The sequence below is a fragment of the Cololabis saira genome, chromosome 2 (assembly GCF_033807715.1).
Source record: "Cololabis saira isolate AMF1-May2022 chromosome 2, fColSai1.1, whole genome shotgun sequence".
Lineage (NCBI taxonomy): Eukaryota > Metazoa > Chordata > Actinopteri > Beloniformes > Belonidae > Cololabis > Cololabis saira.
Genome location: NC_084588.1, coordinates 46,942,134 through 46,958,934, shown reverse-complemented (window position 1 = coordinate 46,958,934; position 16,801 = coordinate 46,942,134). Strand labels below are relative to the sequence as shown.

Below are 16,801 nucleotides of genomic sequence, written 5' to 3'. Positions count from 1 at the left end.
AATATTTGTCTATGAAAAGCATTGCAAGGGTTGATATCATTTCAAATCTTAAAATGAGTTTCTTTAGCTTTTGGAGCGACCGGGAGAGAGAGGTATTGGTTCTGATCCGAGCATATCTACTCTTATATAGTTAATCAAGAATATTGTTATATCATTGCTGTCTATTGTTCTCAATTATATTGTAGTATTATAGTAATGTAATGATAATGTAATACTATGCATTATAATTATGGGCATGCCAAGTAATGGCATGACCATATTGCAATCGTCCAGAATGGCCCAAAGGGCAATGTCGCTAGCATTTTGCTAACAAGCTAAAGTCGAAAAAGTCCCACGTCACACCAGCGGGTGTACAGCATGACCCCGCTCTGATGTGGAAAAAAAAAATCCCCAAAAAATAAAACACGCCCTAAAAAATGAGGAAAAACATGAAAATGAAGGCGATATAATGGTATACAGAAAAGGTTTCCCTTTTCTTATTATTCCGCACTTTTTTTCGTCCGTTAATACGGCCCGAACCGCAACGTGCACCCATGCATGCCATACATCGTTGGATGCGTCTCCATCGTGCCTCGATGGGCATTACTTTTCTCAGTAATAGGGGTTACCATGGCAACGCTAGTTGCCAAAAAGCAAAAAAAAAAGGCGAAAATTCGGACGCTTATTGCTCGGCCGAACTTTATCGTAGAGACATCGTTCAAACTTTCAAACACTCGGCCCGATTGGCACTAACCGACCGTTCAACCTCATTATGCCAATTATTACAGTTTTTGCGATATTGAACTTTCTTTTTTTTTTTTTTTTCAGTTCGAATTTGGATGCTTGTTGCTAGGCAACAGGTTATCGTAAAGACATCGTACAAATGTTCCCCGACTCGGCACGCTGTGGACCTCAACATATTCAAATTTCATGAAGCTGTAATTTAAGGAAATTTTTTGTCCAAATCCAGGCCAAATGGCTCCATTAAAAAAAAACCTATCCATTAATGTAGGCTGAACCGTAACGTTTACGGATACATGTCATACATCGTTAGATGCGTCTCCATCGTGCCTCGATGGTCATTACTTTTCTCAGTCAAAAGTGTTACCATGGCAACGCTAGATGCCAAAAAGCAAAAAAAAAGGCGAAAATTCGGACGCTTATTGCTCGGCCGAACTTTATCGTAGAGACATCGTTCAAACTTTCAAACACTCGGCCCGATTGGCACTAACGGACCGTGCAAACTCATTATGCCATTTATTAAAGTTTTTGCGATACTGACCTTTTATTTTTTTTAAATTTTCATTTGACTTTGGACGCTTGTTGCTAGGCAACAGATTATCGTAGAGACATCGTACAAATGTTTCCTGACTCGGCACGCTGTGCAACATATTCAAATTTCATGAAGCTGTGATTTAAGGAAAATTTATGTCAAAATCCATGCCAAATGGCCCCATTCATTCGGATGGGTTTTTTTACCATGGTGAAAAAAAACCTATCCGTTAATGTAGCCTGAACCGGAATGTGCACCCATGCATGGCATACATCGTTAGATAGCATATATATATATATATATATATATATATATATATATATATATATTGTATATATATATATATATATATATATATATATATACATTTGTATTCAAATCAAATCGAACTATGATATCATCAGGATTTTCTCTTCTGCGATAAAGGAAACATCACAGAGGTGAGAGCCGGTTTTATAGGTTTGTTTGTACATTTTTTCTCCTTGAAGTTCAGTCTCGGCGGTTGTTTCCTCCGTCATGTCTGAACTTGTTCCTCCTCTCCAGAACTCTCATGCTTGTCATCGTTTTCCTGCCAAACCCGCGGCGACAGTTTCAACCGAGACTTTCACCGTGAAAATAACCAACTGGACCGTTTCCTGAAGTGGTTTCTATTCATTCATGTCATTATTTTTAATTTTTTAATTCTTTATTTAGGTATGGCAGTACATATCACAAAGTAAAAGCAGTAATATTCTTATCCGCCATCCAGTTTTTTCATTTTAAGTTTTGTGTATGTATATCTCTATTAATATATACTGATTTATGATAGATATGATATGATAGATATATGTAGATATGTTGATATATAGATTTATAGTATTTTTTATGTATATAATTGGGGGTAAATATATGAACCAGTGTATATAGCATATCTACTCTTATATAGTTATTCAAGTATATTGTTATACCATTGCTGTCTATTGTTCTCTATTATATTGTAGTATTATAGTAAAGTAATGATAATGTAATACTATGCATTATAATTACTTTTCTATTAGTACATACATACATAGTAGCACAACTAAATGATGGGTGTTTGTTTTGTTTTTCTTTTGTTTGTCTTGATTTGCTTTGATTTTGACTATATTTATATATACATATAATTGAGTATTATATCACTGTATTGAAGAGTTATTGAAAGTTGTCTTGCTATATGTAAGAATGTTATATGTAAGAATGTATCTAAGATTCAGGGGTAGGTCTGGATAAGTGGTTACTTCATCCCTACTCCGTTTCTAGCATGTTGGTGGATCTGTGATGTCTTATTATATGAAGTGCTGTACATATATATATATATATATATATATATATATATATATATGTATATATACATATGTATATATATATATATATATATATATATATATTTATTTATTTAATCTTTTTCCACTTTTTTGTACGCTTTTTTATCATGCATGTTCGAAATAAAATCTTCAAATCAAATCATATTAAGAGATAAGAAAAGGAAAAAAGAAAGAAAAAAACGAAACTACAAAGAACTCTATACAATCTGGGAGGGACGGACTATTAACATAAAACCTCCATACAGAAGAAAAATAACCTGATTCTCAGTTGGGTGTGTAATGGTTTTCAATAACTCCACACAAGTTGTACGATCCGATAGTTTACTCAGAACTTCGATAGGCAGGTGTAAAACAACAGGCAGCCGGTAGTAATCAGTTATAACCGCTACGTCACCCGTTGGATCTGTTACAGCACTGCAGTGACGTAACCATGGCAACGCAGTACTGCCCAAAGGTGCAGCAGCATACTGTAGCGTCCGCCAGGACGTGTCGGAAGGACGAGCAAAGCGTTAGCCAGTTTAACAGTTTATCACCTGTTACAGAATGGGTTACTGTTGGCCGTAACCACGCCAAAACAACAAAACCCCCCGCTGAACTCACTCAACTGTTGCTCAACATGCGTGGTTCTCCCCGCGAGCTCAGCCAACTGCCACAAGCACGCGCACACTCACAACTCCGGTGCTTACCCCACCCCTACCTGCTGTCTACCCCCAGGCATAACATTCAACAGAACATTTGAACATGACAACATTATGCAGGAACATTACTGCAGGGTCGCTACATTGGAGCCTCCTGACGTATTCCGGTCCCGGTGGGACTGTCGGTGTGTCTGGGGGTCTGCCAAGAGCCATTTCCGCTGGTGTCCTTAGCTCTCGCCCCAACATGAGCAGGGCTGGTGTGCATGAGGTGGAATCCTGCAGAGACGATCTGTAGGCCCATAGGACGAGAGGGAGGTGCATGTCCCAATCACGCTGATGTTCCGCGGTGAGGATAGCGAGTTGTTTTGCCAGAGTCCTGTTCAAACGTTCGACCAGTCCATCACTCTGCAGATGGACACACCATACGGTGTAGGTTCTGCGTTGGTGTAACGCAGAACCATAAATCAGTTTACGGAGGTCCCAGGAGTCGAGAGTGTGCCAGAAAGCAATACAAAGAACGCAAAGAAGAACATATTTTAATCTTTCTTTAAAAGTGGAGAGGAGGAGAAGTATTCAAGGATTTGGGGAATACAAGGAGCTGAGGGGATCCCGGACACCAGAAGCTCTGAAGTTTCTGCTAAAAGCTGTCCATCAAAATCACCCCCCCTACCCCCCTCCTGAAATAAAAACGGTCAAAATCATCCCTCCTGAAATAAAAATGAATGTGGTTTTACTGCTATTTCAGCATTTAGAGTCATCACCAGAAAAATAACTTATTTGACAATTTTCACCTGTTTCAAGTACATTTTCACATGAAATAAGTAGAAAAATCTGCCAGTGGGACAAGATTTATCTTCTTATTACAAGCAAAAAAATCTTGTTCCACTGGCAGATTTTTTTTTACTTATTTTAAGTGAGAATCTACTTGAAACAAGTGAAAATTGATGTTTTTTCCAGTGATGAGTCTTGTTTTAAGTGTAATGAGATTTTTTTTTACTAAAATGAGACATTTTAACTAGAAATAAGACAAATATTCTTGTTAAGATTTTGAGTTTTTTCAGTGATCCATTTTACTTATCCCGTGAAGGACAGAGTCATATTGATAAGTTCAGAAAAGTGTTTTTTATTGTTGTGTTTTGATGTATTTGATGTAAGCCCAGTGGATATTTAAAGCTTACAGAAGGCTGCATTTAACTGCTGCTATGTCATTCCTGCAGTATTTCTGCAGGTGTTTTGGTCACTGCTATTATTTGTAATATATGGTAAATGGTAAATGGTAAATGGCTTACACTTATATAGCACTTTCCAGCTGTACTCCTACAGCCCCAAAGCGCTTTACACTGCAAACATTCACCCACACACACACCGGTTGTCGGCGGAGCTGCCATACACAACGGCGCTGGCCTGACAACCGGGAGCAACCGGGGGATTCAGTGTCTTGCCCAAGGACACTTTGGTGGACACAGGCGGAACTAGGGTTCAAACCACTGACCTTCAGGTTCATGGGCGAACGCTCTACCAACTGAGCCACCTTCCCCCATAATCTATATTATATTATTTGTATTCAGCACAAATTATCTGTCCCCATATGATAAAATCCACCATCCCCCCTGATTTTTTTTACATCTCGAGTACTGTCTACCAGTGAATGTGAGCGTTTTCTTGTGTACACATAATTTGTTTGGAAAATTCAATAAAACAATTTTCTTTTTAAAAATCAAGATAATGTCCTAGTATTTAAATATATCACGTAATCATCTGCTGTTACCCACCGCCTAATTTACCTGACATCAGTTGAATAAGGGGAGTACCGGCACTTATTTTTGTCCACTTAAAGCACTGTTGACCAAAATATTTATCTGACTATGTAATGTTGGATTTTGTCATTTAAATTGTGAATAAAAAAACAAACAAAAGAAAACCTTAAAAAAATATATAAAAATGACTGAGCGAACGAGCGAGAATATGAGACTGCGCTAGCACTTGAACAAACACGTGACCAGCTCTTTTATATCAAAGGTCTTTTTTATTTCATTTATTAAATATGATATATACATGAAAAGTCAAATATGTAAAAAAAGAAAAAGGAGTGACAAAAACATTTTTTATAAAATAAAAAAAATTGCAAAAATAACAGCATCAAAAAAAAACATTTGTCTGTTCTCCTCGTACACGTTAAATTTGTTTGATATTTAACCACATTTATTTACCTTACAGCTTAATCCAATTTATTTAATTTGGAAGCCAAAAACAGCAAATATCTTAATGCGCTTGAAGGAAAAATAAAGGAAATATAAACGGTTCTCTTCTACTCTGCCTACAAGTAGAACTAGCATCACGTGCTAGCAGGCTAGCAGAGGCTACAACAGTCACAAGCTAAAGTGCTACATTAAAGGAATTAAAAATCAGCTATAAAAAAGCGCAGATAAGCAGTGAAACGTTTCAAATAAAAAGCTTATCTAAGGTCCGTGCGGCTGTTTAATGCGGAAGAGTATTAGGGCCAGGCAGGAGAAAAATAAAAATAATATTTTAGAGGAGGAAGATTTTTTTTTCATTGTGCACTTCGAGAAAAAACTCGAAATGTCGAGAGAAAAAAGGTTAAATTTCAACTTTAATCTTGAAATTGTATTTCAACATTAATCTCGACATTTAAAAAAAAAATTGTATTTCAACATTAATCTCGACATTTCGACTTTTTTCTTGAAGTGCACAATAAAAAAAATCTTCCCCTCTCAAATATTTTTTCTCCTGCATGGCCCTGATACTCTTCCGTATTAATAATAAAAATAAGAATAACAGCACGTTGTTTCCTTTATACACAAAACGACAATAAAATCAATAGTTTCTGCAAATCTGCAGTCGTTTAGCTTCCCGTAGTTTCCCTGAATAAAGAAGGATTTTATTTTTAAAATAACAACAATGACGTCACACGTGCGTGATGACGTCATCACGGCCAGAAACCAGCCAGAAGGAAAAACAGTAATGAAAAGTGAAACCGAGACTCTCTGAGAGATTTTCTGTTTTGTTGTGGATTTTTCTGGAAATACGAACAAAAAAAGATTTTCTGAAATAAACAAAAACATAATTCAGAACAAAGTCACTGCAGTTGTGGAGACGAGTGAGAGTCTCGCCTGCTCAGCACCTCATAGGAAACATAGGCCACGCCCACGACCAAGCCCCGCCCCCAGCAAGTCCTGCCCCCGTCAGGTGTCCTGGTAATACCTTTATATATTTATATATTTGTTATTGGGACCTGGTCGGCTGTCAGACTTCCAGAACCACTTGAGTTTTTTTTAATCAGCTTTAATCAGCTTTCTCCCTGCTCTTGATTAGTTTAAGTGGATTTTGGAAAAATTTTATTTCAAACATATTCTAATTTTCTATTATTTTACTCCTATTTTTTATTTTAGTTTAAGTTTGAATTGAGCATCAAAACAAAATCACTGTTTCCAAAATCCAACCTTTTCTTCACTCGGTGAAAACAACAAGCTGCAGAAGGAAAACTCCAGAATGACTGAAAGAAGGAAACATTAACAGCACGTTAAATACCAGAAGCTGCAAAGGATTGTTCAGCTTTCAGAGGGTGGGGTACCAGGACCACAGGGTATAGGGACCACGGGGTACCAGGACCATGGGGTACCAGGACCACGGGGTACCAGGACCACAGGGTACCGGGACCACGGGGTACCAGGACCACAGGGTACCGGGACCACGGGGTCCCAGGTCTTAGGTCCGAGTCTTGGGTCTCAGGTCTCAGGTCTGAGGGGTCTGGGAGAGGGTGTGCTTGTTTGCTGTCGGAAGCATGGTGCTGGTGCTGGTGCTTGTGCTGGTGCTGGTGGTGGTGCTGGAGCTTCCGCGGTCCAAGCGCCTCTTCATCCAGCCCTGCAGCCAGAACCCGATCATCAGGAAGAACCCTGGAGAGAACCGGGTCAGAGGTCAGAGGTCAGCTGCCGGGAACCGGCTGGTAACCAGCCGGAAACCAGCTGCAAACTAGGAGGAAACCAGCCGGAAACCAGGAGGAAACATGCCGGAAACCAGCTGGTAACTTGTGCTTACTTTTATTTTACCTCTTTTCTTATCATTTTATTTCATTTTATTTGTTATTTATGTTTTAATTGTGTCTTGCCGCTTTTAATGTTGATGAAGCACTTTGAATTACCTTGTGTTGAATTGTGCTCTACAAATAAACTTGCCTTGCCTTTTGTTTATCAGTGACCCTCTAACCCAGATTTTGAAGTCCGCTAGGTGGAAACAGTTTAAACTGTGTCAAAACACGGAAGTTGAGCAAAGAGAGACAGCGTGACAGAGAGACAGCACAAACTAACTTTCTGTTTGATGTTAATAATACAGAGTGGTTGTGTGAAACGTTAATTTGCATAACAATAGTTCGGTTGTATTTCATTACGTACAGCTAGCTATTTTGCATTATAAGCTTTTTAAACATTAGCACATGATCCACTTTAAATGCCATTTGTGCGCTACTTGAGAAGTTTAGGTTTGTTCATTATTCACTATAAGAGTTGAATGTCACTGCAATTGATCTAGTGAGCTAACAGTGTTTACAGTATGTTTACAATTTGAATTCTTACTGCTTACTAGGACAATTGTATTTTGTATTTTGAAAAGGAGTAACAGGTTACAGGATTTAAATTTGTAGCCTATCTGTTTAATTTGTGTAACTAAAGAAAGTAAACTTAGAGGTTAATCAGTGCGTTTACATGGGAAGTTTAATTCCTCTTTATTTCAGAATTAAAATTAAATCTGATTTAAAATGAGTAAAAATGACCATGTAAACACCTAATTCCGAATGAAAATGGCCATTCCGAATTAAACTTAATTCCGAAGTAAGTGTCTGGTTTATTCCGATTTTAAATCCGAATAATTCCTCGATCATGTAAACACTCATTCCGCTTTAAATTAATTCCGGTCTTTCTTTCTGCTCGTTCCCTCGCCCGTCTGTCGCCATGACGCTTATATTCCGCGCTGGGCTGGTTTTCCAAACAAAGTTTCAAGATGGCAGCACGCAGTAAAAGAGGCTAAGAGACACAATTGGTTACTGTGTTCCTGCAAAGAGCCACATCAAATACCCATGATCCCTTCCCCTGCTCTCTCTGAGACATAAAAATACCATTAGAAAACGGAATGTTGAAATCCTGCAATCTGATTGGTTGTTAACTGTGGTATAATGATCATGTAGCACGGCTTCTAATCTAAAACCTTATCACAGCAGATCATTCCGCGTCAGGGAAGCAACAATGTATCCATGACAACAACCAACTGTCGGTTACAGCAGGTAGCAAAAAGTAGCTGGTCTTAAAGTTTATTTTTTATTTCTGTTAACAATTAATTAGGCTGGGCCGCTCGGTGGCGCAGTGGGTTAAGCAGCGGCTCATATACAGAGGCTACAGTCCTCCTCCTGCAGCGGTCACGGGTTCAAATCCAGCCCGCTGCGTGTCTTCCCCGTTCTCTCTCTCTACCCCTTTCCAGTCTGCATCTCCAATAAAGGGCCACTAGAGCCCAAAAAAACCTTTAAAAAAAAAAACAATTAATTAGGCATGTTGACGGTAAACTTTGATCTCCGGGGAGGAGCTAACGATGGATGAATGGATTGAGGAGTTCCTGTCTCCGAAATAAAAGACAAGCAAAAGGTGACATGCGGAGCTACATCTGGAGAGATGGGACTATTTTTTTCCCACAGTGGGGCTATTTTTACTGGATAATATGTATTTCTGATTAATTAAAAACTACATAAAATAGATTATGTATTCCTCTTTTATATTTACATTATTGGTAACCATTTTATAAAAGCAATACATCACTTGACGTCGGGCCGGAGACGCCCCTCAGCTGTGATATAATGAGCTTATACCACGGCCTGCCGTGATGTATTGCTTAAATATTAATATTTAATGTATATTATATATATTAAACTCTCCCTCTCTGTTAAAAACGTCCTCTTTTCCCTCAAGGCTTATCTCCGGGGACAGATTATATCCTACACTGCTAGGGTGAGGCAAAAATCTTATAGAGAGCGATCAGACCTTGCCCGCCAAATTAAAGAGGTCGATGAAGAATATTCTCGGACTAAATCCCCAGATCTTTACAAAAAGCGGCTAGAACTTAAAACTAAATTTGACCTGCTTACCACTCACCCAATTGAACAGTCACTTCTGAAAAGTAAAACCAGGTTTTATGTTTATGGAGACAAATCTGACAAATTATTAGCCAACCAACTTAAAGGCTCTAAGGCTAAACAAAATATTTCTAAGATTCGATTACCAAATGGCCATGTAACTACAGACCACTTACTCATAAATGAAGCATTCAGGGACTTTTATACCCAGCTATACACCTCGGAATCTCAGACTGATCGAGATGATATTGCGGACTTTTTAAATAGTCTTAGTATTCCCAGTCTTTCACCAGATCTAAGGAAGACATTAGAAGAACCGATATCCCTGATGGAAATTACTCGAGCCATTTCTTCACTGCAGTCGGGTAAATGTCCTGGCCCTGATGGCTTCCCGGCGGAATTTCTAAAGAAATTTTCTACTTTGCTTTCCCCATTGCTATCTTCAGTTCTTTCAGAATCCTTCAGCCACGGTTCCCTCCCTCCTTCTTTTTCGGAGGCCTGCATCACCCTCATAGCTAAAAAAGGGAAGGATCCTACTGAATGCGCCTCCTACAGGCCCATCTCCCTCTTAAACACAGATGCTAAAATCCTAGCTAAAGTCCTAGCCCATAGGCTGGAGAATGCCCTCCCCACAATTATATCTGAAGACCAAACTGGCTTCATTAAAGGTAGGCAGTCTTACTTCAACACAAGGCGACTGTTCAATATTATCTACTCTGCCTCTGAGGCTATCCCTGAATGCGTTGTCTCTCTGGATGCGGAGAAAGCATTTGATCGCGTCCAATGGGATTATCTCTTTGCTGTGCTGGACAGGTTTGGTTTTGGTCCGAACTTTGCTCTGTGGATTAAACTTCTCCATTTACACCCAACAGCCTCAATTCGTACTAACTCTCAACGGTCAAAACCATTTAATCTGCATCGTGGAACCCGTCAGGGGTGCCCCCTTAGTCCCATGCTTTTTGACATGGCTATCGAACCGCTTGCCACAGCGCTCCGATCTTGTGAGGATGTGTCCGGTATCTGGAGAGGTGGCAGGGAACATAAGGTCTCGCTTTATGCCGATGACCTCTTGCTTTTCATCTCTCACCCTCTGGCCTCATTACCCCCTGCGCTGTCACTTCTCAGTCAGTTTGGGAAACTCTCAGGCTATAAACTGAATCTCAGCAAAAGTGAGCTTTTCCCTACCAATCTCGAATCGCATTTTTTAGACCTTTCCAATTTTCCCTTTAAAATCGCAAATGACAAATTCTCCTATTTAGGCATATCTGTGACAAGGAAACACAAAGACCTGCTCCAAGAGAATCTTATCTCATTGTTAAATGAGACCAAACAAACCCTTACACAATGGTCACCCCTGTCAATGTCCCTTGTGGGTCGCATCAATTCAGTCAAAATGACCATTTTACCTAAATTTTTGTACCTTTTCCAGACCTTACCACTCTTTATTCCTGGTTCTTTTTTTCAGTCCCTTGACTCAGTTATATCTTCATACCTATGGCGAGGTAAACGGCCACGTTTGAACAAAACTCACCTTCAAAAAATTAAGTCTGCAGGTGGTCTGGCCCTCCCAAACTTTCGTTATTATTATTGGGCTGCTAACCTGCGCTGCCTTGCATTCTGGTCCTTCTACTGCGACGGCGCTGACCGCCCTGACTGGGTTAGCGATGGAGTTACATCCAACTGATGACCTGTCAATTCCTGCCCTACTCGGCTCCTCACTTCCACTTCCTTCACTTAAATCAATCAAAAACCCAGTGGTTAAACATTCTCTTAGAATTTGGGCCCAATTTAGGAAGTTTTTTGGTTTTCACAGCTTCTCTCTTCTTAGCCCCATTGCATCAAATCACTCTTTCAAACCATCCCTTGAGGACCCCACCTTCCAGGAATGGCACAGGAGGGGTATGATTCGTTTTAGAGATATGTTCATAGACGGCACCGTGGCATCTTTTGAGCAGTTAAGTAGTAAATTCAGCCTTCCAAAATCACATTTCTTTAGGTATCTTCAGGCTAGACATTTTGTTCTTTCCCAGACACCCAGTCCTGGTGCATCGATAGGCTTGACCACAGTTGACAAAGTTCTTGCCACAGACCCATTCAAAAAGGGGCTCATTTCGTCTTTCTATGGCATGTTGCTGGATCTTAAGAGTGCCCCTACAGATAAACTCAAAGCAGCATGGGAGCAGGACTTAGGGCTTCCCTTATCAGAGGATACCTGGGAGTCTATACTCAAACTGGTTAATACAACCTCCCTGTGCGCACGTCACTGCTTAATTCAGTTTAAAGTGGTACACAGGGCTCATATTTCCAAAGCAAAGTTATCCTCCATGTACCCAGATATTAGTCCATACTGTGTAAGATGTAAAGTAGCAGAAGCCTCTCTCATCCACATGTACTGGTCCTGCCCATGTCTAAACAAGTACTGGATGGAAGTATTTCATACTCTCTCTCTGGTGCTTAAAATCAGATTAGAACCAAACCCTCTGACTGCCCTGTTTGGGGTCATGGAGGGAGGAAGGAAGTTAACCACTGCACAGGGGCACACTTTGTCTTTTGCCTCCCTTTTGGCTCGTCGGGCAATTCTGTTCAGGTGGAAGGATCCCTTCCCTCCTACTCGTGCACAATGGCTGGAAGACATCATGTCCTGCTTAAAACTGGAGAAAATTAGATACTCGCTTCAGAAATCAAATAAGTTCCAGAAAGTGTGGGGACCTTTTCTAGAAGCATTCCAGACCCTGTGAACTATACTTCATATTTCTTTTGTATTCCTAGTGCAGGCTTTTGATGATAGAGTGACCTCATATTGTGATTAGTATTCTGGCAGTGACAGGGGAGGGATTAGTTTGGTCTGTAGTTTGTTTTTGTTACTATTTTATATTTTTTCATACTGTTTAATTGTTTTTTATATTTTGTACACTGGTGTATGCTATGATTAACATGCCCATGCCTACTCAAAATATTTGTAATCGACATGCAGCATTTCACCTTTTTTACTTTGTGAAAATTCCAATAAAAAGATCTTGAATTAAAAAAAAACGTCCTCTTTTCGCTTGGCCATGCTGAGAGTTATTTCCGTCACAAACACAAGCACTAGCGCCCGTATAGCTCAACAGGTTGAGCAGGCGACTTATGTACAGCGATGCGGGTTTGATTCCAGTCGCGGCATATTTTGCCCCCACTTCCTACGTCTGTCTTTCACTGCACCTATCAAATAAAGTCGCAAAAGCCGCACGACACCGGGAAAAGAACTGCATGCGGCTTGTGAGCCGCAGGTTGGACACCCCTGCAGTAAGCAGTGGTCAAGAGCAGAGACGATTTATTTAATAAATAGCTTGGAGGACTTGGAAATAATTAAAAGAACAGATGGAAACAAGAAACATAAAAATGGTGAGCTTTTCAAAGTTGTAGCGGCTAAGTTTGTTTTTCTTCCGGTAGACGTAACTTCCGGTCCGCCCCCCTATCCAATCAGAACCCTTCCCAATCCCCAGACCTTAAAGGAGCTTGAGGCAAGATTGAGGCAGGATTTATGAAAAAAATTTGTATAAGTTTTAAGTTTTCTAGTAATAATGTCAGATGAAGCGTTCCAAACAGTGGCGTAGCTATAGACAGTGCAGGCAGTGCAGCTGCACTGGGGCCCGGCACGCCAGGGGGCCCGTCACGGGCCCATGATGAGTGCGAGCGGGCCCCGTAAATAACTTGTGACTAGAGAAGTCCTACATGAGCCCCATTCACACGTCATTAACAGCTTGTCATAACTGCACGCGAGCGTCCGACTGTTGCGCCGCACTGCGTGGCACCGGACGCGCTCTGTCCTGTAACACTGAACGCGTTATCGGCCCCACGTTCTACCACGTTCTTTTGATTGACAGCTGAGACTCACCTTTTAAATGGCTGATTTATGGTTCCGCGTTACACCACCGCAGACCTTGCGGCGTAGGGTACGCGGCGCAGTCACCGAACGGCAGGAAGAAAATAGAAGCAGGTCTAACGTCCGACCAAAGTGGGGAAAAAAACGAACAAAATAACGGCGTGTGGTGACGCAATCAAACAGCGAACAGCGTGGAGTGACCGGCGTGTTCGTGGTGTTAAAGCAGCAAACATGTCAGCATGTCAGATCATTACTGGGATGTGGGAAAAAGCAGAGGACACGAGAAATGATCAAATAGGTACCAGATCTTGTTGGATCCGGCACAAATTAAGCCATAATAAGATTAAGATAAGATTCTTATTATATCTTATTATTTTATCAGAACCTTCCAGCTCCCTGGTGATCTCCCTCCAGCCGGCTGCCACTTTATTGAGGTTCTTGTATTGAAATGACTGTTTCCTACAGCGCTTTCAACTTTTTTTTCAACTTTCAACCGGCTTTCAAAGCGAGCGACAGGAAGAAAATAGAAGCAGGGCGTGCGACAAAAGTCCAGCTCAAAACGACGCCGCGTCGCTCGCAACCAGTGTAGACAGTGCAAATAAAAAATAAAGCAATGGAACTGTTTTTGACGCTGACGCTGACGCTCGCTCGCGTCGCATGCAGTGTGGACACGGTGTAATGTAACCGCCTCAATGGGAGGACAGCCAACACTCGCAGTAATTTATACATCATCTCCTCTAATATGTATTGTACACGTCCATCTGGGTCATGGTGTCACCATTCGGTTGGAGAAAAAGTCAATGAATCACAGTATTAGTGTACTTTATGTTATTTTTATATAGAGAAAATATAATAACACTGACACAAACTCAAAACGTGATGAAAAAAGATATATCACGTTATGCAGAGATGAATTATGGGTAATATGTGTATGCTGCATGTCGAGTCGACCAATCAGGATTGATCATGTGACAAGACGAGATTAACCGACGGGAAATTCAGAAATTTGAAATGTAAACATAGAGCGGAGCGAGAGACGAGAGCGAAACAGACAGAAAGAGTGAGAGAGAGAGAGAGAGAGAGACATCCATTGGAGAACGAGAACTCAGAACTAATTTAAAGTTAAAAATATATCTGTAAGAATCACTTCTTACAGCAGCAAAGACGCTGGTCAATACAGCACAGCTGTATAATGTATTGAAGGTGGAGAGGCGGAGCTCCCAGCATGCAACGGGTAATTGAATGAGGTTTTATTTTATATTACTTTTTGTTTTCTACTGATTGTAAAGTGAATGTGCAGCGATGTATTAATGTTGATATAAACTTTTACTCAGCAAGGGAAGGTTTCAGTGGATAAGAGTCACCGCACGCTTATGATATTAAAGTCTAGTCTAGCCACGTGAGTGAGTAGGTCTATTCAGTTAAAGACGTTGTCCTGCAGTTTGCGTCTCAATGTACAGTGCGACATACTAAAGGGCCCGTACATCGGTCTTGCACTGGGGCCCGTAGACATAATGTTCCGCCACTGGTTCCAAACCAAAAAGAATGAGCCCTCTAGTGTATCTCTCCGTTGCCTTGAACAGGCTGTGTGCTGCAAAATGTGCTGCAATTCTGGGGCCTAATTTCCCGCGCTGGGCTGCGGATGTGACGTCACATGACGCTGCATGCGCGTTCTCCCCGTTCACCCGTGCCGGCTTCACTGTTGGCTGCAGTACCCCCAACGGCCATCGTGGTGAAGGGTGGCGCTAGAGAGTCTCATTTCTTAAAAGGAGCCTCATGCTCCTTTAAGCAGAATTGGATAAAGCCGATCAAACGTGTTTTCCATGTAAACCTCAATTCGGAATTTCTATTTCCATGTAAACTCAAAGGAAAATAGTTTAATTCGGAATTATTTAATTCTGAATAACTAATTACAAATTAAAAAACATCATGTAACCGTGGCCAATGATTGGCAAGGAAGTGGTTATACCCCCCAAACCCAAACCCCCCAGGACCAGAACCAGCCCCAGGACCAAGAACAGGAACAGGACCAGGAACAGGACCAGCACCCACCTTGGAAGGAGTTGAGGAAGCAGAAGAGGAAGAGGACGACGTTGGACAGCGGGCCAAAGTCCAGGAAGGCCAGACCCCAGGACGTCCCGAACAGGAGGATGAGCCCCAACATGAACACCGTGCCCCGGTTCTGACTCCACTCGGCTCGGTTCCGAATCTTCCGGTACACGAAGACCAGAACCACGGACCCGGCCAGCACCAGGACGGCCAGCAGCGTCAGGTTGGTGAAGTAGTGGGCCAGCCGGGCCTTGGGGTTCACTTTCATCCAGCACCTGGGGGGGGCAGGACGGGGGGGTCAGGGACACAATCACAGGACCCGGGTACCAGACCCGGGTACGAGACACGGGTACCAGACCCGGGTACGAGACACGGGTACCAGACCCGGGTACCAGAGGAGGGAACACTGGTGTTGTTAAGCTTCATTGCTAATGACCCTTATTTCACTTATCTGAAACCCCCCTAAAATATTCCCAAGACCCCTAAACAATTTTTTTTTTTTTTTTCAGAATAATATTTTATAATTTTCAGTATTAACATAAAAGGTATAAATCAAAAACAGAATATAATACAAACAAAAACAAAAGAAAAAAAAGAAAAAGAAAAGGGCAATCGACACATCTATAGATACAACACAGTTACTATGTAAATATAAAAAAGTGATATTGTGTAGTACACACAGCACACACCAAGCACATCAGAAGGTAAACTGCAAGAGTACAGCTGGGGGTCTAAAATCCAAAGAATCGCTTCCTTTATAAATCAAGGCAGATAGATCCCTGGGCAAATGGTCTATGAGAGGCCACCAAATTTTCATGAAGTTATCGTCTCTATTTTTTTATTTGGCACTGAGTCTTTCCATCGGAAGAACTCTGTAGATTTCTCTATACCATTGGGTTACTGATGGAGGTTTCTCACGAATCCAATTGAACAGAATGCATTTTCTAGCTACGCAGAGAAGCCTACTAAGTAGCTTGGCACTACCAGGATCCAATACTCCAAATTTTGATGGCAGCCCTAATAGAAACTGTCCAGGATCTTTACAGATAGTAGACTTCATAATTGAACTCAATTCTTTACCCGCATAGGACCAAAATCTAGCAATCTTGGGACATTCCCAGAAACAGTGTATGTAGGTACCAATCTCCTTTTTGCATTTAATGCATAATGGGGACCTGCTGGGATCGAATTTGTTTAAGATTTCAGGTGTTTTATGTTGCCTGTGAAGAATCCTATACTGCATCTCTTTGTATCTATTACTTATGAAAATAGAGTGGGAGTTTTGGATGCATTGAGACCAACATTCCTGTTCATACTCTGTTTGGAAGTCCCTTTCCCATCGCCTTGCAACACTGTCCACGTTGTGTTTTTCATGACTCAGAAAAGTGCCATAAAAGTATGAAATCAAGCCTTTTTTCTTAGTAAAATGCATAATAGTCTTTTCCAAATGCCCAAGACGAGATCCATCTTGAGGAAACCTAATGTCATTGTTTATAAAGTGGCAAGCCTGTAAATATGCAA

General features: G+C 41.0%; 1 protein-coding gene across 1 annotated transcript in view; it reads right to left on the bottom strand.

Moving 5' to 3' along the window:
• Positions 1 to 5,259: 5,259 nt before the first annotated feature.
• LOC133464579 (adhesion G-protein coupled receptor G1-like) overlaps positions 5,260 to 16,801 on the bottom strand; it is a 30,830-nt gene continuing 19,288 nt past the window's right edge. Inside the window, exons 13-14 of the mRNA XM_061746651.1 lie at positions 15,284 to 15,555; positions 5,260 to 7,147 (exon numbers count right to left, since the gene is read on the bottom strand). Of these exons, the coding sequence (XP_061602635.1) occupies positions 6,987 to 7,147; positions 15,284 to 15,555 (433 nt within the window). The 3' untranslated portion in view covers positions 5,260 to 6,986. The remainder of the gene's footprint in view (positions 7,148 to 15,283; positions 15,556 to 16,801) is intronic.